The 23,393-nt window shown below is 29.0% G+C and overlaps 4 protein-coding genes across 14 annotated transcripts in view; 2 read left to right on the top strand and 2 right to left on the bottom strand.

Moving 5' to 3' along the window:
* LOC101512167 (uncharacterized) overlaps window positions 1–478 on the bottom strand; it is a 2,168-nt gene extending 1,690 nt beyond the window's left edge. Inside the window, exon 1 of the mRNA XM_004494132.4 lies at window positions 2–478. Coding sequence (XP_004494189.1) covers window positions 2–387 — 386 coding nt within the window. The 5' untranslated portion in view covers window positions 388–478. The remainder of the gene's footprint in view (window position 1) is intronic.
* Window positions 479–11,428: 10,950 nt separating this feature from the next.
* On the top strand, window positions 11,429–12,396 carry LOC101511310 (uncharacterized). The gene has a single exon (XM_027333024.2). It carries the CDS (start codon window positions 11,768–11,770, stop codon window positions 12,242–12,244), a length of 477 nt encoding a protein of 158 aa, XP_027188825.1. The 5' UTR covers window positions 11,429–11,767; the 3' UTR covers window positions 12,245–12,396.
* Window positions 12,302–19,202, bottom strand: LOC101511634 (heme-binding-like protein At3g10130, chloroplastic). Of its 8 annotated transcripts, none has more exons than XM_073366049.1 (9): window positions 18,886–19,202; window positions 18,721–18,807; window positions 18,536–18,630; window positions 17,661–17,762; window positions 17,419–17,523; window positions 16,421–16,556; window positions 15,736–15,845; window positions 15,539–15,636; window positions 12,302–12,443 (listed from the first exon to the last, which is right to left on the bottom strand). In XM_073366049.1, exons 1-8 carry the CDS (start codon window positions 19,085–19,087, stop codon window positions 15,562–15,564), a joined length of 912 nt encoding a protein of 303 aa, XP_073222150.1. In that variant the 5' UTR covers window positions 19,088–19,202; the 3' UTR covers window positions 12,302–12,443; window positions 15,539–15,561. The 8 variants fall into 8 exon arrangements, with proteins under 8 accessions (XP_073222150.1, XP_073222152.1, XP_073222149.1 ...); XM_073366051.1 differs by having other exon boundaries at window positions 18,536–18,606; window positions 18,886–19,200; XM_073366048.1 differs by lacking the exon at window positions 12,302–12,443 and adding an exon at window positions 14,966–15,316.
* A 442-nt stretch (window positions 19,203–19,644) lies between these two features.
* Window positions 19,645–23,278, top strand: LOC101510568 (uncharacterized). 4 transcript variants are annotated; one of them, XM_012714038.3, is made up of 4 exons: window positions 19,645–21,594; window positions 21,707–21,829; window positions 22,196–22,291; window positions 22,710–23,278. In XM_012714038.3, the coding sequence occupies exon 1, from the start codon at window positions 19,867–19,869 to the stop codon at window positions 21,325–21,327; it is 1,461 nt and encodes a 486-aa protein (XP_012569492.1). In that variant the 5' UTR covers window positions 19,645–19,866; the 3' UTR covers window positions 21,328–21,594; window positions 21,707–21,829; window positions 22,196–22,291; window positions 22,710–23,278. The 4 variants fall into 4 exon arrangements, with proteins under 4 accessions (XP_012569492.1, XP_004494184.1, XP_012569493.1 ...); XM_004494127.4 differs by lacking the exon at window positions 21,707–21,829; XM_012714039.3 differs by lacking the exon at window positions 22,196–22,291.
* Window positions 23,279–23,393: the final 115 nt, after the last annotated feature.

The raw sequence follows: 23,393 nt of genomic DNA, 5'->3' as shown, positions 1-23,393 counted from the left end.
TTTCCCTGAGGATTTCTTGAGGGAAGTTTTAGGAGAAACAAATTGATTTAGAAACTTCAATGGGCTTTTTGTGTCAGAAGCAACAAACCCACGAAGAAAAGGTGTGGACTTTGGGGTTTTCTTCTGAAAATTTGAAATGGGTGCTCCTTCTTCAAGACCCTCCATGAGTTCCCAAGCATTGATGTTGATGATAGTTTCTGGGTCTTTGTTGGGTGATGATTTGGATTGTGGTTCTGTTTCTATTCCTGAAACAATGGATGTTTCATTGTTGTTGTCTAAATTGAGTGCTCCATAGGTTGAGGAAGTGAGAGAAACTACATGGTTAACGTAAGCATGTTCCCGTTGTTGAATGTCTTTTTTGATGTGTTTTGAGGAAACGCAACCCATGTATGGTGATGGGTTGAAGATTAAAACTGTTTCTCCCTCTAAATCTGTGTGATGAGTTTTGTTTGTTAGTTTTAAGTTGTGGCAACGGCTCTTTCTGTGTCCTGACCGTTATTTGGCTACAACTGGTTTCAACGGTCGAAAAAATTCGAATCTCTTTTTTAATGTCAAATGGGTTTTTTTGTACAAAAAAAACACTTAACAAAATACCTCGTGTAACTCAAATCCGAACCCATGAATGTTGTATGTTTTATGTGAAATCCAACATTCTAACTGCACCCCACATTTTTAAAATTTTCAAATTCAGAGAAAATATAATTTTATCTTTTTTTTTTTATTCATTCTTTCTTTTTCTTTTTCAAAATTTTAAATAATTCATTATAATTTTTAAATTTTTAAAATAAAAAAAAAGTGATATTTGAATTTTTCATACATTCGAAATAAATTTTTTCAAAGTTTCGATTCTAACAATTCAAAATATTTTTTTTTTAAGATTTTCGAAAGTTTTGAGCAATCTGAAATTTTCGAAATAGAATTTTTTTTAAAACTTTTTGTAATTGAAAACTTTTTAAATTTTTCAAATTTAGAAACTTTTAAAATTTAAATTTTTTTTCAATTTTTCAAAATGTAATTCTTATTTCAAAAATTTAAAACTTATAAAATTATCAATTTTAAAATTTATTATAAATAGTTAAAAGGATAAAATTATCTTTTTACGTTGATTGAAGATAATAGATTTAAGTGTGGAAGTGTACAGTAAAATACTAGTGATTTTTGTGTAAATGTTTTGTGTCTACTTTAAGTAATCCAAACTGAACATGGCAGATGAAGTTACAAAAACCTTCACTTTACCCCCACTCCTCATTCCCATACCCCACGTTTTTATAAAATCATATTTCACCCTTTCATATCTCAGTTTTTCTACACATTTTTATAAAATCATATTTCACCCTTTTAGTTTTTTCGTTATACTAAAAATTCAATTAACCGGGAATAATTTTCAACAAATGTCTAAATTTGTTGGTTCACTTATTATTGGCTACGAAGATCAATCTTTCCTATGTTCATTCACGCACATGTAGATTGCGAAGGGTAATGAACATCTCATTTTAGTTAATGATAAATATTTAAATAGTAGTTATAAATGAATGATAATTCTCATACCAAATTCTAAGACATATCAGAGTATATTGTGCCACCATTTATCAAATCACTTAATTCACATGCTCTTATATGTAAATTAATATGTGAAATAATATAATAAACGTATCTTTAACGGTGAACTCAACAAGAGTTCATAAAATAAGGTTCGCTGTCATATTATCTTGCAGCAACTTATTAATTTTTTACTGCAACGCGTTAACTCAATAATCATATTAGGTTTCACAATTTTAATTTATATATTAATATTTTATTATAACTTAAAATATTAATTTAAAATAAAATTGAACTTAAATTTTTATAACAATAATAAAAATTAAATATTAAATACATGACATAAATAATTAAAAATCATAAAAGTAAATATGAAGAAAAAAAATTGTGTAACAAAAATTGTAAAAGAAAAAGTATGAGTAAGAAAAACAAATTGTTCTAATTAATAAGAAAATGTATTTTATATACAAATTAATGGTATAATAAACTAACAATTATAAATTAAAAAAAAGTTAACGGTTATACATTAATAAAAAAAATTATAAATTTATTATTATTAAATTATAAAAGTAACATTTTTTTTCTTTATATCCACAACTCTAGTATTGAATTCGCTAAAATTTTAATTTTTACGTAACTCTATGATAAAAAACTAAGATATCTGAAAACGTTGAAGATGCTCTAAGTTATTTACAAAAAAATCTATATCACTTGTCATTTTAATAATGTATACTTTCATAAAAAAATAAAATTCATTTTTAAAATGACTTTTAAGGAAAGTTTGAGCGTTAAAAAGAATCCTAAATTGATCATACGTGGTTTGAATATAAGTTAATTAGATCAAATTCTTTAAACCCGTTGTCAAATGTTTGATTTCAGATTCATATGTATAAAAGTTTATTATTTACGATACAACTCCCAATTCTTAAATAAATGCTCTAGCCTCAAATAGATTAATATCTTCAATTGTGTGCATTGTTTATACTAAGAAAAAAACAATCAGTTAACACTGTTATATATTTGTGAATTTGAAATTGGACACATTCAAATTTTCTACGGACGGTAGTCGTCAATTGCACTTAATCAACACATAATTTATTGTTACAGATCAATAGTTTAAAATTCAAAACCATTGTTTTAATTTTTTTAAAATCTAAATCATTCAATATTGATTAACATTCACCAATATACTAAACGCATGAATAAGTGTAATCGGTGGTATCGACTAATTCAAATTTAATTATTAATATTAAAGTGAGTCAAACTATTTTTATTAATATGTAAATAGAGTGACAAAGACCACTAATAAATTTATAAATATAAAGTAAAATATCATATTAAAACTTGAGCCATCATAAAAAGAATATAGAGGTTAAAAATAATAATAGAGATTAACGATATCGATATTCTCTATTGAGATAGGTGGATGAGGTAAATTATTTGAGAGGGTCAAACGATAAGGCACTAAACGAGTTATAAAAACTTTTCAAAGAAGAGAAAAATGGCCTATAAAGGTTAGAAGGACTCAGTGCTATATTGAACACGGTGCCGCCAAACCACTGAGAGCCAAGTGTCACCACCATCTTTTGGTCCCAGTCCCCTTTCAACTCAAGTGCTACAATTAAAGTTATTATTGTTATTTCACAAAAATGAAGAGAATGTATAAATGACTAAAGGAGAATTTTTTTGGGTCTTTTTCTACATGCGTAGCCGAAGGGTGAAGTTTTTATGACTTTGAGGCTTAAATATTGCATGATGGAAAATATTAATAGTTTCTCGATTTGTTTAAAGTGGAGATGAGTTCTATTTTCATTTTAGTTCTTCTAGTCCAACATGAAAATTAGAATTTTTCTTCTTGGATAAGAGTATATTTAGTTTTACAATTGTAGAACAACAACAACAAGGAACCACACCACACAAATATGGAGAACAAAGTCATGCTTTGCTGCGCATGTTAATCAAAATCCAACTTCCCATTCTATATGGACCGATACATGTATATATATTAAAATTTTAATGAAATATAATTGATACATGTATGAAATTTTAATGAAATATAATTAAAATTTTATATTAAATATATTAATTTTTTAAATATTGTTTATTTATATTTATTTTTGGAGGGAACATTTATGATTTTTTAAATTCTCTTCTATTAATTTTTTGGTACTGAATTGTACTCTTAAAAATAATTTTATGTGTATATTTTTAAATGGTATTTTTAGAATTAGGAATTAATGATCTTTCTATAAAGCTTGTGGTGAACTCTTTTAAATGGATTATTGTGTGCATACTTATTGTGATATTGTACTCGCGCGGTAGGTAAGGTATAGATTGTGTTCTTTGAATTTATTTATATTAATTATAAATATAGATTCATGCATCTATGGGAAATAAATTATTAGTGATTTTGGGTACAAAAACATTCAAAAATGCTACTATGTTTGAATTTCTTATCATAAAACTATCATCTAAGTCAATATATATCTTTTCACATATACCTTATTGATTATGTTATTTTAATTTTAAATGTAGGTAAATAATGTAGTTTCAGAATGAAGGTTGTCAAAATTTGGAATCATAAGATGACATAAATGTTGTTTAAGTGTCATGAAATTTTTTAGTATTGAATAGCAGTGTTATTTTGGTAGTCATGAGTGGCAATTCACAGTATATCTTAAAAAAATACATTAAATATTTAAGTGTTAATTTGATGGTATCAATATTTTTTTTGCTGGATCATATTACAACTTTAATGAAAATAATTTTTCCATTTTTTTTTTTTGACTCATGAGTTTTTTCTTTAGATATAGACAAAGTTATATCTTTATATTTGTTTGATAATTTTTTTTGAAAAAATAGACTATACACTGTAAATGTAAATGTAAATTAATTTTACAACAACAATCAACTAGAGTCTTTGATTTTGATATATGTTATTATTTTTTATAATTATAATTTGAAAGACACAATAATATTATTTAGTTAATAAGAAATCATCTTCTCTCAACCACAAAAAATGGCTATGAGTATATTACTTGTATTTCATATTAGTGCTTATAATTTTATGGTTTTTGAAATGTTTAAGTAGTAAAAGTGTTGCCTAAAAAGAAGTAGTGCAAGTGTTTTATATGGTTTTTTCTTTAAGACATCTGAACTTGAATTGACGGACAAAATCGAACTAATCCTTTATATATGAATCGGACAACTTGCTCATAGTGAAATTCGAACCGGATCGTACAATATATTTATATTTAGAAGATGTATCTACGGTGCATCTCCATACTTTAACTTTCTATTATCTTATTTCATTTGAAATTATATTTTTGTCTTTTTTTATTATTTATAAAACTCTAAAATAAATTAATACTCATTTTTTCACCTTCTTTTTCGAAACTTTATAAAATTATCTCACATTCGAACGTTTCCAAATTTTCAAAATATAAAAAGTAAGTAATTTTTTTTAATTTCAAAATTTTCATAATTTCGAAACAATTATTTTTGAAATTTTCGAACCTTCAGAACAACATTAAAATTTCAAAATAGATTTTTTTTTCTTCCATATTTTTGAAAGTTTCCATCAATAAGAAACTTTCGAAATGTTAATTTCTAGTTTTATTTAAAACTTTTGAAACATTGAAATGTTCGAAACAGTAAATCTTCGAAACTTTCAAAATTTAAAAATGAAAAGTTTGTTAATTAAAAAAATTGAAAACTTTATATAAATAGAAAAATATATAAATGGAAAGTTTATATCAAATAATTAAAAATGCTCATATCCATGCCAAACCTTTAGTAAATTGTTAATTTCGAAAATTTCTAGCAATTTTAAAGTTTTGAAATTTCTACAAAGGTTTCATTTTGAAAATTTTGAAATTCTCGAAAGTTTAAAAAATCTGGAAATTTCATTTAAATTTTTTTTAAATGTTCGAAAGTTTGAAACTTTCATTTCAAAATTTTCTAAATTTTTTTGAAAGTTTCAACAATATTTGGAAAATTTTCATTTCAAAAAGTTCGAAAATTTCAACAATTTTTGAAAAAACTTTATTTCGAACATTTCATAACTTCGAATTCGAAAAATTTTAAAAAAATTTCAACAATTTATGGAAAAACTTCATTTCGAACATTTCAAAATTTCGAATGATACTTACTTTTCTATTTCGAATATTTTGATACTTTCATATGTAAGAAAGGATTTTGTAAAGTTTCAAAAGAGGAGGATAAAAAATGAATGTTAAATTTTTTGAAGATTTTACAAATAGTAAAAAGAACGCAAATATAATTTCATGCGAAATGAGACGTTAAGGTGTGAAATGTTTGGTAAAAACTTCTATTTAGAAATCAAGAGTCGTAATCCCTTTATACTTCACCTATCTACGTAATCCAATTAGAATACTATTAATTTATATATATATTTTAAGTTTATATTAGTACTGGTGTGCACGGTTACTAAATAAAAGTTATGGTCCTTTAAGAAAATGAGTATAAATAATTATAGAAACTAGGAATTTTAGTCAAAATAAATGAGTATTAACATATTTAGTAAAAAAAAAAAACAATTATAGTGCACTTTCAATTTCAAATTTTATTGAACTACTAGGAATTTTTTCTAGAAACTAATTTATAAATTATTTGAAACAGTTACAAACAATTGTGATTTTTTTTAAACTACCAAAAATGAGTTATGTATACTTTTGATTGATTTGGACAATGTGTTCACTCAAAAATTAAAATCAAAATAAACCAGTTGCAAACAACCTAAAAACTACGGGTTAGATACTCAACTCCGACAAAAAGAATTATTCAATGGGATATGAGATTTGATCAAATCCAACATGTACATACCCCTAATGCTATCCTGATAATTTTAATTGATTATTGATGATTAGAAAACCATACACGCACCAAGTGGTCCAACTCATTCTAGATAATAACCCCCTAGAGTTTAGCTTAATTACTACTATATTTTCTGTTTCTATAAATCAAAATATTGAATATATCTGATTCAAATTTTAAATTAAAACATAAAAAAATTGTTTATAAATAGAAAAAGAAAGCGAAAGCATCTTTGAAAAATAAAACATAACATGATGGTTGGTGCTGCCATCATGGCGCACAAACATAACAAGAATCATAATAAATGGAAAAATTCTATTATACAGTTAATATCGTTTTTTAGCCGCCGGCTAATACAACAAATCCGCATCATTCTAAAAAGAATTGATTAATTAATATAAGGAAGGGTGTACTCATCACGCTGACGTAACTATTTTCGCATTTCATACTTACATTCTTTTTTTTTTTTTTTTTTTTTTTTTTTTTTTATGTAACTCATATATTTAGTTTATGTTGATATTGGAGTATACTTATTAGAATTACGGTGGTTTATAATGATTTTGTAAAAAATATACTCTGTATTTTTTAAAAATTAAGGTGATTTACTATAATTCTAATAACTTTACCGTAATGTCAAATGTACATTTAATTATGTTCAATGTACATTATATATATTAAATATAATTATTTCTATTCACTATTTCATGATATTCTAATATGTTTGTTAGACTCAACTATCTTAATTCTCACATCCTAATTTTTATTAGAGATAAAAAAAATTCTATATATTATTGGCCTCAAATCTTTTGTTTATAAGCTTAGAGTGGTGTATGAGTGTATCTGATGGCAATTGAATCAAGTAGTTAGTGCGTTATCCAGCTGAGGCCAATGACCCGGGTTGTTTGTCCATTTTCAATTTTAATTTTGATGATATTTCTATTAGAAAAATAAATAAGGAGTTAAAAGATACACTCTCTAATACACTTCTATTAATATACACTTTGCAATTGTTACATATTCGAATAGATTTTTATTAAATCAAGTAATCTCACATAAACTTAATAGAATTAATTTTAATTTAAACTAATTAAAGAGTGTAGTACATTAAAAAGTAATGCGTTAGAAATTGTGTTGATACTTAATAATGTAATTCAATATAAATAAATATTTTGTTTCAAAGCCTCTCCACTTTACGATGCTTTTGCAAAGAAAAAAGAATCATGTGAATTCCAATAGTCTGAACAATTAACACTTTAAGTATGAAAAATATCTTTTTGAGTTTTAAAAACAGCAATTGAGAGCATTAGAGTCTCAAATTCTAGACAACAGCTTAGTCTAATGATAAAGACAGGCAAACAATTAATACTTTATTTTTGTATTGGGAATGTTAATGGAAGTTAACACAAAAGATATAGATAAAGATGATGATTATGATGATAACGTTGTACAAATAATTTTAAAGTGTGTATGGTGAGGGACGAAAGCAAATTTTTTGCACATTAGAAGCATTATACATCTTTCCAATGGTGGTTGTATATAATATATCTGAACTTATTAAAATTATAAATACGTTTTAAAAGTATTTTTTTTTTATTTTGTAAATCAAAACGACCAATAAAAAATATGACGAATTTAATTAATTAATAATATATTTAAAGATCAAAATATGTATTAAAAGATATATTTAAATTTTTATTTTAATATATTTAAAGACTATTATATCAACACTGATATATTTATTAAAAAAATCAAAATATTATGAGAACCACGGTTTATAATATAAATCTATTTCTTTATTTATTTTTTAATGTATTAAATACTGAAAATATTATTTTTCTAATGGATATGTCGGATGTGTATAGATACATTAAACTAGATATTTTTATTCGGCCCATCAATTAATGTCAACAAGATACAATAATAGGAAGAGAAATCTATTGGCCACCGAAACATTTAGACACCACACTCTTATATTTATATTAAATTTTAATTTTTTTCATTTTATTTATAAAAAAATATTAAGTAAAAGAAATATATTCCAGATATTTCAAAAAGAAAAAAATTCCAATTTTTTTGCAGGTAAAGGTATGTGGACAAATAAATATATTATCGTAGGTTATCTCACACTTCTTTTGACACTGTACTTAAAAGATATTAGATTCTGAACATCCGAAAAATTTTGTGGACCCGACAGATGTCAACATTAATTTTTTGACAAATTAATTATAAATTTTTTCTAATTTTTCAACTTTCAAAAAATTCAACATTTCAAAATTTCAAAATTCCGTAATATAAATTTGTTGTGAAAATTTAATTTTTTTTATAAAATTATAAATTCTGAATATTTTAAAATATAAAATATTCAGAATCTAAAATATATTCTAAATTTTTCAAATAAATGAAAGAAAAAAAATTCATTCCAAATCTTTAAAATAAAATAATTTAAAATTCTGAAAAATATAATTAATTTAGATTTAATTGTAGTTTTGATCTCTCTATTATTATTCATTTATGAAAATGATACCTTATTTTAAAAGTCGATAATTTTGGTCGTTGCTTTTGATTTTTTAACAAAAAAATATAAAATTGACATATTTTTAATGACGTGACATACAATTGTATGATACAGAACCATTTAAATGTATTAATTATTCATATATAATTAATTAAATTAAAAATATAAAAAAATTATAAAGTTAAAAGTTAAATTTTTACTGCGTTTTGTTTTAATTTTATGTGTTAATCATTTTATATTATTATATCATATATCACGTTATTTAAAACATTTCATATCATTATTTTTTAGTTAAAAAATCAGAATAAATAATCAAAACTATCGACTTTTAAAATAAAAAAACTAATTTCATAAATTAATAAAAATAAATGAATTAAAATTGTAATTAAATTATTAATTTATTGTATAGAAAACACATGTGGGAGTGTAAGTTGTTTAGTAGTATCGAGAGATGCATGAGTTCCATTTCAATAAAAAATTATCTTGAATTTGATTTTGTTGAAAATTTGGCATTCCGAATTTGTCTATTTTTAAAATTTCCAGAAGTTATGAATTTCACGATAGCCTTTTCCTTTGCTTTTAGTTTTATGTAATGGATTATTTCATTGCTTAGTCGTGTTCCTACCTCCACTAAAACAATAACACTTGCAAAAACTAGTTTTGTTATTACAAAGCACAAACGATGTCAAGGCATTTTACTCAAAGGAAAGTTAGATCTAGCAAAAGACGTTAAATTTTCATAACGTAGTAAATTAATCTTTTCTATTTGATACATAAATAATATAAATATGTGTATTTTCAAAACATGTGGCATTAATTAGATATTTATATACTAAAATTGTATTAGTGGTGATGTTCATTTATTTTAAGAAATTAAAAAGATATTTGCTCAATAAATTCAAGTTTAAATTTATGTTGACATATATAGAATGACTTCATATGTAACTTTTTTGGGGAAAAAAGGAAGCACAAACACAAAGCATGCGTGTTGACAACATGAGCCACCACTAAGCCCTTAATATGTTTCTCGAAGTACTTCCCTAATAATATATCATGGTGCTTCTATGCGTTCCAATTTAATTCGCGTCTTATTAATTTTTTAATTTTCAAAGAGCTACCAATTCCAAAGCTTTCAAAGGTTTTCTAAATTTCTGTTTTGCTATCAAACTTAGAATGTTAAAGTACAATTTGCACTCCACCCAATTGCATCTTTTCAAAGCTTGGCAATGACGAAATTAACTCGTTTTAAATTTTCTCGACTGGACCACCACTTTCCTATTTCTTCTATATACATGATTTACATGTTTGGCGGTTATGAGTGCGTGATGAGCAACAAAATTATTAGGTTTAAATTTTTGTTTAATTTGTGAATTAATTTTTTTAAAATTAAATAGTTTAAATTTTATTTTTGAATTTTTGAATTAAAAAGTTATGATGATATATAATACAATGATGTTAAATTATTAATATTTGTAAAATTAAAATAAAATTTCTAAAAATTGTAGTTTCAACTTCTAAAATTTAATAACATAAATAATTAATAAATCTGATTCTACATTTTCAGATTGAATGTCATATTATTTAAAATATATTAATTTATAATTTTTTAGTTAAAAAAAAGAATTAAAATTGTAGATTTTTTAAATAAAGAGATCAATATAATTCAGTGAATTGCTAAAAATAAAAAAAATAAAAATTATAACCAAATTAAATTTTTATTTTTCATAAAAAATTTAAAGGTCATGTTAGTATATGTCTTTAAAGATACTAAAAATAGAAATTTTTTACTAAAAGAAACAATGTTTAAACCTTAAAAAATTAAAAAGACAAATTCTAAAAGCAAAATTTATAATTAAAATTACCTTATCGAAGGGAATATCAAATTGATTTCTGATTAAAGTTAATAGGTATACCGATATACTTTTTCGTTTCAAAAAAATTGCCATTCCAAAATAATACAAAAATATATTCATTCACGCTAAATATATTAAAAAGAATTGATATTACGAAACAACACAAAAATGTTGTTTTTTCTCTGACCGTGAAAGTGGTAGATTTGTAAAGTTGAAATGAATATATATATGCAAAGGCATATATATGCTCTTATTTAACTATATTAATTTTCCTACACAAGCTTTTAAAGGCTAAAATAATACAAGTTGCTCATTCTAGAGATCAAATTCAATATAACTTCTGCAAAAATTTATCCCTTAAGTAAAGATGAATTAAGGATCAGATAGTCAATGTGGCATAGGATTTAGTCAACACAACAAAATCATTGTAGTGCACATAGACAAGTAGTCAACCACTTGAGCTTTTAAGGGCCCCGCACCATCCAACATGTTCTTATTATGACACTGATACCTTCCGGCCACAACCCACTCACTCACCTTACAACCGCCCAAAGATAGTGAGTAATTGACTTCAGCGTATCATTTTTTTTTTATTGGAAATGGTGTATTTTAAGACTATATAAGTATAGATTAATCTCTCGAATTGGATAACATTATAATAAGTTATTAAGATTTTTCTCAAAAGTTTTAATATTGCTGCATTCTCAAGATCGGATTGAAATCCATGACTTTTAATTAAACTGAAAAAGATTCAAACTATCTCATTCAAGCGATCGTTGCGTCGATTTTAATTTATCCAGTTGATTCACTTCACAACCAATCCACACTTCAATAAAGACAAAATGAGGTATTTTCGTAATATTTTAAACATCATAAGGGTATTTCCAATAACCATTTGGTTTATATATTGCAGGAAACATTGCTCCTAATTCACTCACATCATTCAAGTAAATGTTTATGTACCAATTAAACTAACTAGTATATTTTCTATATCAAGCAACCCACTAAAGAAGAAAGAAAAAAAATGGGAAATTGCTTGGTGCTACAAGAAAATAACGTGGTGAAGATCATGAAAACAGATGGGAAAATTCTCGAATACAAAACACCCATCAAAGTTGAAGAGGTTTTGGTAGATTTTTCTGGTTATGCAGTGTCTGATTCACAACAAGTACTCAAACATCTTTTACCAAATAGTAAATTGCTTAGTGGTCAATTATACTATCTAGTTCCTCTTCCGCCACCTTCACCGAAAGGGCAAAAGAAGGTGAGGTTTGCAAATCCAGAAGTTCAAGATGTACATAAAAGTAGTGTGGTTAGGATTAAGCTTGTTATTAGTAAGCAAAAATTGCATGATATGTTGCAGAATGGAGGGATTTCAGTTGAAAATATGTTATCTCTTGTTCAAGGTGAAAAAGGAATGGATGGTGAATATTTGTGTGAAAAAAGTGATGAAGTCTCTGTAGGGTGGAAACCAGTATTGAAAAGCATAGCTGAAGTCTAGCAATGGATTTCACGTTTTTATGATACTGTTTCTGTCTTATACTTCTTAGGACTTAGAGTTTTCCTTTTTTTTTTTTCAAACATTTCATATACAATAGTGTAATAAGTAATATAAATAGAGGATGAGAAAGAAAACTTCACTCTTCAGCTTCAGCATACTCTCTTGGAGGTTAACTTTGTGTTCTCCATGAATCACTAGGCTAAAAAACAATTAGATTACATTAAATTTTGATTCTAATATAACACGCTAAAGCGTTATGCACCTTAACATTATTTGAAACGTTTGAAACTCCAAATATAACAACAAACTTATTCGACAAAGTAGAATGGACTACATGGATTAAACGACACCATAACGTTCTATCATATATATGACATATTTCTTTTAAGTTCATTAATCTCTAGTTATTTCTCAATAGTTTCTCTTATAGTTTTTTTAGATATTTTTCTACCTTCAATGATTTGACTATCCCTCAACTGATGTACTCTCTTTATTGTAGAATTTACATATTCCCTCTCAACATGTCATGTCAAAACCACCTAAATTGAGTTTCTATCAACTTAAAAACTCCAAATAATTTTTAAAAAATATGAGTTTCTATCATCTTAAAACTCCAAATAATTTTTCAAAAATATTATAAGTCACACAAAAATCACATGCACATCTTCAAAATGACAATTTCGATAACACACTGTCAAACAAGCATTATGAAAGATACTTATCAAGTAAACTTGATCTAAAACTACCTTAGATAACGTTTAGTTAAGCATATGTTATCTGGATGTGCCATTTTAAAAACGCTTGCTCAAGTAAGCATTATCCAAATAAATGTTTCTAAAAATATTCTGTTTCCTTTGTATGCACACAGAAATAAGTTCAGTCCAATAAATGTTTGTATATACAGTATAAAGCTACAAAACTAGTTTGACGCATTGTTATGTGTTTTTACCAAAGGTGGCACAAGGGATTGTTATGTGCTTTTACCTTTCTTTGTTCATCATATTCTTCTTCCTTATTCTCACACGCTTCAGTATAATTTTCTTTTTCCAGTTAGTTATTCAAAGTGTTTTAAGATTTCCTCCAAAGGAAAAAATCAGAGCATTCAAATGGCTAATTTAGAAAAACTTCACATTGCTCTTTGTTAAAGATGATTCTTGGGACGCTTTAGGTGTTTAATGGGTTGTTTAAGATGTTAAATACCTCCTTGGTGTGATTTAGATATTCAAGATAGATAAGAATAGAAACCAATAATTGAACCTTTCATTAACTACATAATGTGTGTTTAGAGTTTCACATTGATAAGATATGGCCTGGCAAATCTGTTTGTAAGTGAGGTACTTTGTACCTTACCAAGTCTATTTTGTAAAAGTAGCATTAAACTAAATTCAAATTATAAAATGATATCAGCGCCTATTCAAGATCCGCTGAATCACCAGCTATCATGTCACTATTATGAGTCCACTTGGATCACGCTCCAAATGTCTAATTATATGCATGAGGGAAGTGTCTTAAGAGTCCCACATTAAATAAAATATGGTTTGAAAATGTGTTTATAAATGGGACAATCCTCACCTAACAAAAATAAATTTGTAATGGTTGGGTTAGTTTCAAGTGAGATTCTAACGATGTTAATAATACAACATGAATTCAATAGAAATCACATTTTGAAATTATTTCATTAGCTATTATCCCTAACACTTAAAGTTAAAGTATTCACAAGAATATTTCAAATGCTAATACAACCTCCTCATAAAAAAGAAAAAATAATGGAGAAAGTATGATTATGTTTGCCATTCACACCTGGGTTAATGGAGTAATATAATTATAATGGTTTAAGTATGCTGTTCTCACTGCTATTGCAGGAGGACAAATTCTTATGATGAGACAAGTCAACCTCTAGTACAACTCTATATTCGTTGAACAATTGATTATTTGAACAACTTATACGACGGTTTTTAAATGGTAACGCAGTTCAAATAAGTGTTTAATTACGTTTCAAGATGATTAATGGATATACCAAGTGTCAAAACTCATTAACCATTAATCTAACTTAATTAACTACAAATTTGAATGTGATTAACCATAATTTCCAGATGTTCAAATCTACGTGTAGTTGAACACCTAAAAAATATGGTGACCACATTTAACTTTGTAGTTAATGAAGTTATGCTGGTGGTTAATGAGATTCGGCTTATTTTATTTTATTAACTATCTACTGAAAATAATTAACAACTTATTTGATTTTTATTAACCACTTAAAAAGTTGTCTAAATTTAGTTTTCCAAAAATCATTTCTCTTGTTGAAAGAGTTTTGATTTTAACCATATGCATAGTTATTCTTTTTGTTAATTCAGATTTAATCTCAGCCACTAAGATCTGCAAGCTTATCTCTAGCTATTGTAATTTCAGGAGCCTCGGAGGTTGTCATGTTACAATCATTAGGGCAGTAAATGCTCAGTGGCAGCCTGGGATTCAAAGGTTAGTTAGTTACTTGAATATGTGTTTAGTTAGGATTATTGTACTCTCTCCAAAATAAAAGATAAGCAAAAATGATAGTTGAATTTTTTTAATGTATTTAGATTAAATTTTTAATCAAATAGATCAACCTTTCAACTTCAACTAGTACTTTTGTTTATAATTCATTCTAAAGGGAGTATATATATAAGAAGTTATGTAGTTTGATTTTATATCATTGAATATTGTAAACGAGTGGAGACTCTATTGTGAAAGAGAAACCTTTGGAGCAGAGTTTTTTCACCATTTATTTCTTATCTTCCCAAATAAAAGAGTTCTTCCACTAATTCTATGGAATCCAATTCTCGGATACCTAACATAGGACTTTACTGCTAAAAAATATAGTTACTTTCTAGTTTCCCATTCCCAGATAGTTCGACATATTTGGTGTGAGACCAATCCCGTCCAGGATCAGCTATGCATCAGTAAATTCTTAGCAAAAAAAAAAATATAATGTCCATATAACGCCACTCTTTTATATGCTAGATTTACACGCACATTATTGGCAAACTTTTTACATGCACATCGTTGCCAAACTCATGACACGCACAAAGATATCTGTTTACATACATATACAAACATCAGTATCGATACAAAATCTATTTACAAAAAAGACAAACATCTATATTGAGTAAAGGGACCTATTTACAATAAATACACGCACATAGAAGCATCAATAATGAGTACAAAATATCTTATGTTGGAGTCCGATTCATGATAATTGATAACAAACAGGTAACTTTTGTAGCTTACAGTGAAACGATGAAAATTCAAAAGTACCTTGAGACTGTATATCATTGTTCCTATTTATTTTTCCACTCCACCTCCAATGCAATCTCATTACGGCGTTGAAATGGAAGAGCAAATGGGGGATTATACTGAAGCAAAATAAAAGAGTAACTAACAATTGAAGAGGAAAGGGATCGGCGAGAAAGCCTTGGAGACATTTAACTCGAAGATTGCATTAAGGATCTAACCTGTGCAATTTCTACTGTAGTTCCCTCTTTAATGTTGAGCTGTCCGTCATTTTTCAAAGCTTCTCGTAGTTTCAGTTCACGCCGCTTAACTTCTTCATCATTCACAAAACCTGATTCAATACATAGGAAAGAAAATTATATATTTGATTTAGGACTTTAAATGAAATTTGAGTAAATATAGATATTTAGAGGTGTCCGATTTACCCATTTTAAACTTTGTGCTAAGAAAAAAATGAACCACACCCGTGCACTAAAAAACATCCAGATGAACATAAAAAGACTCACTGAATCATGTGGGACTACATATATATATATATATATATATATATATACACACACACACACATAAATACAAAGAAATGCTAGTAATACATTATAATTGGATGAAACTCATGCGGAACTCACTGAATCGAGTTGGTTTAATTTCCTATTTGGTGGTGGTTCCCACATGAATTTCACCCAATAATACATAGAATGTAAAAAAAAATGTGTTAGAAAGTGTGATGCTAATATTTCTCTACATACAAATATACATGTGAATGGAATAAACCAAATTGCGTGTTATCTTTGTTTTCTCTAGAAGTTAAATATTCAATCATAATGTCATTCTGCATCTAAACTTTAAATAACCAATGACACAAAAAATGAAATTAAATGAAATTTGTATATTAAGGGAAGAGCACACCTGAAAAGGAAACTACAGCAACTACTTTTCTGGGCACCTCTTCAATTCTCACAGAGGAATCTTTAGGCAGTGGCAAGCTAGCACCGTACTTTGAAGGCATGACAAAAGACATTTTCCATGTATCTTGATCTCCTGTCTAAGATAATATCATTGATAAATTAGAACATCATAAAACAAACATATATTTAAGAAATATCTCCCAATTAAATACTAGTATTAAATATGGAACTTCCAGAAGATAATATCACAAATTCGCACAGTGAAGTGCAAAGTGACAGTGTCACACTAGTAGCACTGGGTAATTCGATATATCTTAAAATAGACAACAAAAGTAAAAAGACAATGAAAAGTGAAAGTAATAATGGTATGCAATTGGGATAGATAAAGGAAAGTTAGTTAGTAGAAGTAGTTAATTGGTTGAGGTTGTTACTAGTAGTTAGACTATTATGTTTGTTAGTTGGTAGTTAGTGACCCTTTCCTTCTCTTATTCCAAGTGTTCGTAGAACCTATAAATAAAGGTTCCATCTCTTATGAAAGTATTTGTATCTTTAGAAATTGAGTATAAACCATTGTATGAGCGTCCCCGCTCTTGTGTATAATTTTCTTTGGAGATATTGAAGAATTTTCAGGAGCTAGGTAGGTATGAAATGTAAGCTTGACAAAACATTCCATGGTAGCTTAGGTTGTTTAATCACTAACAGAGCTTTAATTTGATTGAGTCTGGACTCAGAGAAGTTTGGTTTATAAAATTGTGAACTATGGTAGGTCAAAAGGTCAAACAGTAAGAATAAGTATTTCACTGCCATTATTGAAGAATAAGGAATAAGTTAGGTGCAATTATTTCACTACCATTATTGGTGAAATGAATTTCTAATAAATAAATAAATAAAATATAACAAATATATTGAAGTAACTTTGCAAGAAATCCATATGAAAATAAATAAGTAAAGACTGCAGCTAAGATAATTAACAAAATTCATGAAAAAGAACCATAATACCTTTGTTGTTAGCACAGGAGTTGTCATATCCATTTTAACCCCATCGGATTGGTTCTTACTGGTAAAAACGGGTGTAGTCATCTCCATTTTCTCCTTTGTTGTATTCTACCATCAGAACAACATCACACATATATAACTCCCCTCAAAATAGAAAGGGAAAACCAAAAGATGTAGCGACCAAAAGCAACCCGGTAAAATTTTAAATTGCACCATTGTGACTTGGTCCTAAAATGGATTACTACCTTACCAAAAAGGTATTCAGCGAGGACATTAAATGACTGAGAAGCACCGCCGAAATCAAACCCACTCTTCCCAGGCATTGTAGTCTCTGCTACAAAGTAAGGCTGCAAAGATAATGAAGTCAAGGTGGGTGAGATTTATAGGAACCAACAGGTATTATTACAAAAAAATGGGAAAGAATTTCCTTGATTACATAATAACGGCACAGCTTCGAGGGTCTGCCACCTCCCAATGCCAGAAATCCCTAAATCACTCAATTAGCAAGATGGTTCCCTCTCTAATCTCTCCTCTCTATTTATAGGCAACATGCTTTATTGGGCCTAACTATCTCCCTAACATACCCACAAACTAACCCACTAACTATTAACTAAATACACACAAAGGAGTTACTTATAGGACACATCCCTGAGACCAGATGGTTTGTCAGGCGATTGCAAAGCGCTTGCCGCTTAGCATTGCAAGGAAGTATTAAGGCCAGCAAATGCAAGTATCTAGACATAAAGGGAATTGTGTAGCACATCAATTCAACTGCCTAAGAATCCGGAGTAAATTGACATTACTCGTCAACCACCGTTCCTCAACTGTTATAAATAGCTACAAAGTGAATGCAAGAAGCGTAACATAATAAATCTGAATTCTGATATTAGAATCCAGTTTGAAATAGCTTCAAATTTACGAGAATTTTTCCACTGAAATAAACACTTGGTTATTAAACAAGAAAATACTCTTACAAAGGAAAGCACCTATGCATGTTACAGGCGCATGCCCAAGTGAGAACATGAAGAAATCACACTCGAATTGAACTGATAAATTGAATATCATAAGAGAGAAAGGGAACTAAAAGCATAAATATTGATTAATTAGTTATATAGGTTACCTCAACATCCCTAATCTCATACTGGTCTCTTCTAGATAGAACTGTGAACTTGACAGTCTCAAGGTCCGGAACTACAACGAAGCTCAAACACCGAACTAATTAAATTACTAACATGCAAGAAAAATTAACAAATCATATAACAAGAATCTGAATTTGTTGCATAATCGAGAGGGAAAATTAAGCACCTGTCATCAACGCCTCTTCGAGAGTGCGGCTTTCAAATGTTTTCGGAAACAAGTACTTTGCAGTTTCGGTAGCTACGTCGGCAAAAACTGCATCAATCAAAAGAGTGAAAAAAACAAACAGAAAATCATGAAGAAATAAGAAGTGGATTTTTGTTTTATAATAACATTTACGTCGCTGAGAGAGAGTGGTAGATTGAGAAGCGAGAGCGAAAATGAGTGAGATTCGGGCTTCGGAGGCTGAGATGGTTCTTCGCTGGGAGTTTAATCTGTCGCCGGAAGATGCAGAGATGATCATGTTGTTGTTAGGTTTTTTAGGAATGGAGGGCGATTGAAGAGAAAGAGAAGGGGTGCAAAGAGGAATTACCATGTTTATTTTGGGAATTCAATTCAACCTGCCTCGGTTCACTACTTCTGGATTTTGAAATTCGGTTGATTTTGGTCCACTGGTCGTTATGATTTTTCCCGCATGTCACCTTTATGTAGTAAACCTTTATATACAATTATTGATATTATAAACTAAAGTGCTTATAATATAATCATCCATTTTATTAAATCTCTTACTTTAGATATATTATCTTCCTAATTCAATATTTTTCACCCTAATAATACGACTACATTACCATTTTTCCCTCTTTCTTTATCTATAATTAAAAGGACAATGTTTGAGAGGTATAACGCGGACTTCCCAGTTACTCATCCAGTACTAATCTGCCCATAACACTCTTAAAAAACACCATAATTTTGATAGGATGAGACACATTAATATAGTCACACTTTTATTTGTTATTTATACCGGAAAAAATTACTTAAAAAGTTAAATGTTCCGTAGATGGAATGTCCCGTAGGTTCGAATCATTTTGAAATTATGTACAAATTCTTTATATTTTTTTATATAAAAAAAATATGTGAAATTTTATACCAAAATTGAGGGTTGAACTTAAGAAAAAAATTCTCACATAAGTACACCACAATTTTGATGATGGCTACATGTTATCGTTCTACAAAATCACGGTTAGATTATATAAAATCACGGCGTCACTCTGATTAAGTAGAAACAATAGAAGAAACCTCTCCCTTTTTCCATCTGGTATTACACTGCATCAATCCATTCCCAATTTCCTCATAAATCAGAAAAGAAAAAATAGGATGAAGAAACATTTACTCAAACCAATACCAAAACAACCACCATCACCACCACCACCAATCCTCAACCCACCGCCACCACCAAAACCAAACACATCCCTTTTCCCTCCCACACTCTCTCCCACCCAACACTACAATCACTTCCTCCAATTCCTCAACACCCACCTCACCCATCCCCTCACCCCACAAACCCTCACTCACTTCCTCAAATCAAAACTCCATCACCACCCTTCATTCACCCACTTCGATTTCCATCTCTTCACATGGGCATCAACCCTCGACACTTTCTCTCACAACCACACTTCCTTCCAGTGGATGACACGTACCCTCGCTCTCTCTCATCGTTTCTCTCTCCTCCGTACCCTCCTCCATTTCATTTCCTCCAACCCTTGTAATTGCTCTCACGCCATTTTCTCTTGCCCTGAAACCGAACCCATTTTCTTGTTCGCAATTCAGGCTTATTGTAAAGCTTCCAAATTTGATGATGCCCTTTTCGCTTTTAACTGTATGCGTAGGTTAATCGATGGAAAGCCGCATGTTTCTGTATGTAATGTTTTGATTCATGGGTTTGTTAAATCTGGCAGGGTTGATAGAGCTTTTGAATTTTATAATGAGATGGTTAGAGATAGGGTTAAGCCTGATGTTTTTACTTTTAATATTTTGATTAGTGGGTATTGTAGGAATTTGAAATTTGGTCTTGCATTGGAGTTGTTTGATGAAATGAGGAAAATGGGGTGTCATCCAAATGTTGTTACTTTTAATACTTTGATTAAGGGGTTGTTTAGGGAACGTCGGGTTGATGAAGGGATTGGGATGGTTTATGAGATGATTGAATTGGGGTGCCAACTTTCCGATGTCACTTGTGAGATTTTGGTTGAGGGGCTTTGCAAGGAAGGTAGGGTTTCGCAGGCGTGTGAGTTGTTAATGGAGTTTTCTAAGAGAGAGGTTTTGCCTAAAGGGTATGATTATTTTGTTTTGGTGCAAGTTTTGTGTGGGAAAGAAGATGTTTTGAAAGCTTTGGAGATTATTTATGAGCTATGGAGCAAAGGGTGTGTTCCTAGCTTGATTGCTTGTATTGTGATGATTGATGGTTTGAGAGGATTGGGGAAGATTGAAGAGGCAATGAGATTGGTGGAAAAAATGCTTAAAGATGAGGGTATGGTACTTGATGTTGTGACTTTCAATTCTGTTCTTCAAGATGTTTGCAATGCGGGAAGGACAGAAGAAGCAAATAGATTAAGATTACTTGCTTTGAGCAAGGGTTTGGAACCCGACGGCATGACTTATAAAATTCTGGTTACTGGGTATGCAGGAGAGCGAAATCGAACAGAAGGAGAGTTGGTGGTAAATGAAATGTTGGATAGGGGGTTCATACCTGATCTTGCTTCATATAATAGACTGATGGATGGACTATCTAATTGTCAACACGGCAGGCGTTATCGTGTGAACAAAATTGGCAGCTGAAAATGCAAACATTTAAGAGTTAACTTGGTTGTCAAATATGATTCTTGCTTGGGATAAGATGGTATTGGAATGATTGAGAAGTGAGCCTGTAAAAGAGTCAGATGATTAATACAAGTTACATAAACCACTAATGGTCTATTGTGCAACGAAGAAGGTACATAAACCACTAGTGAGCCTCTGTGACCTTTATTTACAAAATCAAAGGAATGCTGAAGTTGAAGTATTTGATAACCATATGGATATTGAAGTACTCTACCGAGGCTGAAGGTATCATATTTGTGCTTTATGTTCATATTTATTCTTCCGCGTGGTCAAATTAATGACCACAGTGTCAATTTTTATTCAAAGAGTCTAGTGACGAAACTTACATTAATTGTAGAGATGTGTGATAGTTCAAGTTCAAACCTGCGCCCCTAAAAATCAAATGTTTCTGCGGCCTTTTCCCGTATGAGTTGCACTTATGGGACACTACAATGTCAATTTTAAGGCATGTTTTTGTGATGTGAGTTCTCGGTTGTTTTTCCCCCTTAATATGTTATTATTATTTGTTTCTGGACATTGGTCCTCAAACCCCCATAATATGTTATTATTATTTGTTTTTGGACTTTGGTCCTCATCACATAAGCCGTTTATGTTATGGGCTAACGGGCTTTACTAACGAAACTACTCAATTTTCATCTGCTTGTTTATATATTTCCTTGACACTTTTTTACATGTTTTAATATCATAAAACAAAGTATTATGTGATATTTCTTTGCCAATAATGATAAGATGTATTATAGGTACATAAAAGGCAATAGGCCATTAGCCAATGTTTTCCCCCATTTTGAACCACAACTTGTCTTAATTGTTCTATCTTTATTTCTAGGAACATGGCGTCCCAAAAATTACACAGTGTGACTAGGCGTCACGGCTGTTTGCTTTAATGGTTTAATCATTGTTTCAGAGGGTCATAAGCATTTCAGTAAGTTTCAGGAACATGAAATAATTTTATAGTCTACAGTAGTTAGGACATCTACTTATCTAGTTGCATAGTTTTTATGAGAGTAGGTTTCAGGAAACAAACCTGTTGATGCAATCTAGATTATTTGTTATTTTTTAAAAAGAATTAGCTATCATCTTACCTTGTATTGCTGACTTGGTTTGATTGACATTTTTAACTATGTTTATGTACAATATGATTACTTTCTTAGGTTCATATTTGACTATGTTTATGTACAATACAATTACTTTCTTAGGTTCATATTTTTAACTATGTTTATGTACAATACAATTGTTTTGGTTTTGGTTTGATTGTGTTGTGTTGCTTTACTTTTGATTTGTCATTGGCATTTCAGGGCCTTATAATCTCATTTCTTATTGCCTTTCTTTGAATGTACTAGATGTGTCCATGGTGAAATGGAGCTGAGTGAATGCTGTAATCTCCTCAATTGTGTTCCCACAAGCGCAAGTATAGCAAAGATGCTCATCGAAAAGTTAGGCTCCATTAATCTTAATATGTATGCTACTACAAGTTCATCGGTTAAGATGCAGCTGCTTCAGTCTGTAATCAATACTGTTATGGGGGATTTACAAATGGATAAGTAAAAAGTATCCATTGTAGTAGGCTTCTTGATAGGTATAATTTTGTTTACAGTTTGAAGTTGTGTTTCAAACACTAATATGCTTGTGATTCAAGGAACGAGAAGGGAAAATGCTAGTTGATTGAGAATGTTAATAAACAGTCATATTGATTTATCTAGTAAAATCTAGCTAATCATTGGGAAAAAAATTTCCACGGGTTGAACAACACATATATTAGAATAGGTTGTTATTTTTTGTCTTAATCATTCGGTATTTGGAGGAAATTGTTTGGTAAAAGTTGGTCAAAGAATGTTATAATTGAGGTTGAACAATTCATCTTTAATTTTAAGTAATTAACCACTCGAGTTTAATTACATTATTTGATTCATACGTTTTTTGTTGATATGTTTTGGATGGAGTGCAACTTCTCATATTTGTTTTTGTCTTCTATCTAGAATATTTTTACTAGAATCAATGAAGCAATCAAAAGAACAAAACATTAA

This window comes from Cicer arietinum, chromosome 3 (genome assembly GCF_000331145.2).
Source record: "Cicer arietinum cultivar CDC Frontier isolate Library 1 chromosome 3, Cicar.CDCFrontier_v2.0, whole genome shotgun sequence".
NCBI classification, from domain to species: domain Eukaryota; kingdom Viridiplantae; phylum Streptophyta; class Magnoliopsida; order Fabales; family Fabaceae; genus Cicer; species Cicer arietinum.
This window is presented reverse-complemented; position numbering and strand designations above follow the sequence as displayed.

Coding starts and splice junctions, on each gene's coding strand:
- LOC101511634 (XM_073366049.1), bottom strand. CDS start 19,087: ATGGTAATTCCTCTTTGCACCCCTTCTCTTTCTCTTCAATCGCCCTCC. Junction 17,524..17,660: donor CTGAATACCTTTTTGGTAAG/GTAGTAATCCAT, acceptor TTCTGATGGTAG/AATACAACAAAGGAGAAAAT. Junction 15,637..15,735: donor CTACAGTAGAAATTGCACAG/GTTAGATCCTTA, acceptor ATTTTGCTTCAG/TATAATCCCCCATTTGCTCT.
- LOC101511310 (XM_027333024.2), top strand. CDS start 11,768: ATGGGAAATTGCTTGGTGCTACAAGAAAATAACGTGGTGAAGATCATG.
- LOC101510568 (XM_004494126.4), top strand. CDS start 19,867: ATGAAGAAACATTTACTCAAACCAATACCAAAACAACCACCATCACCA.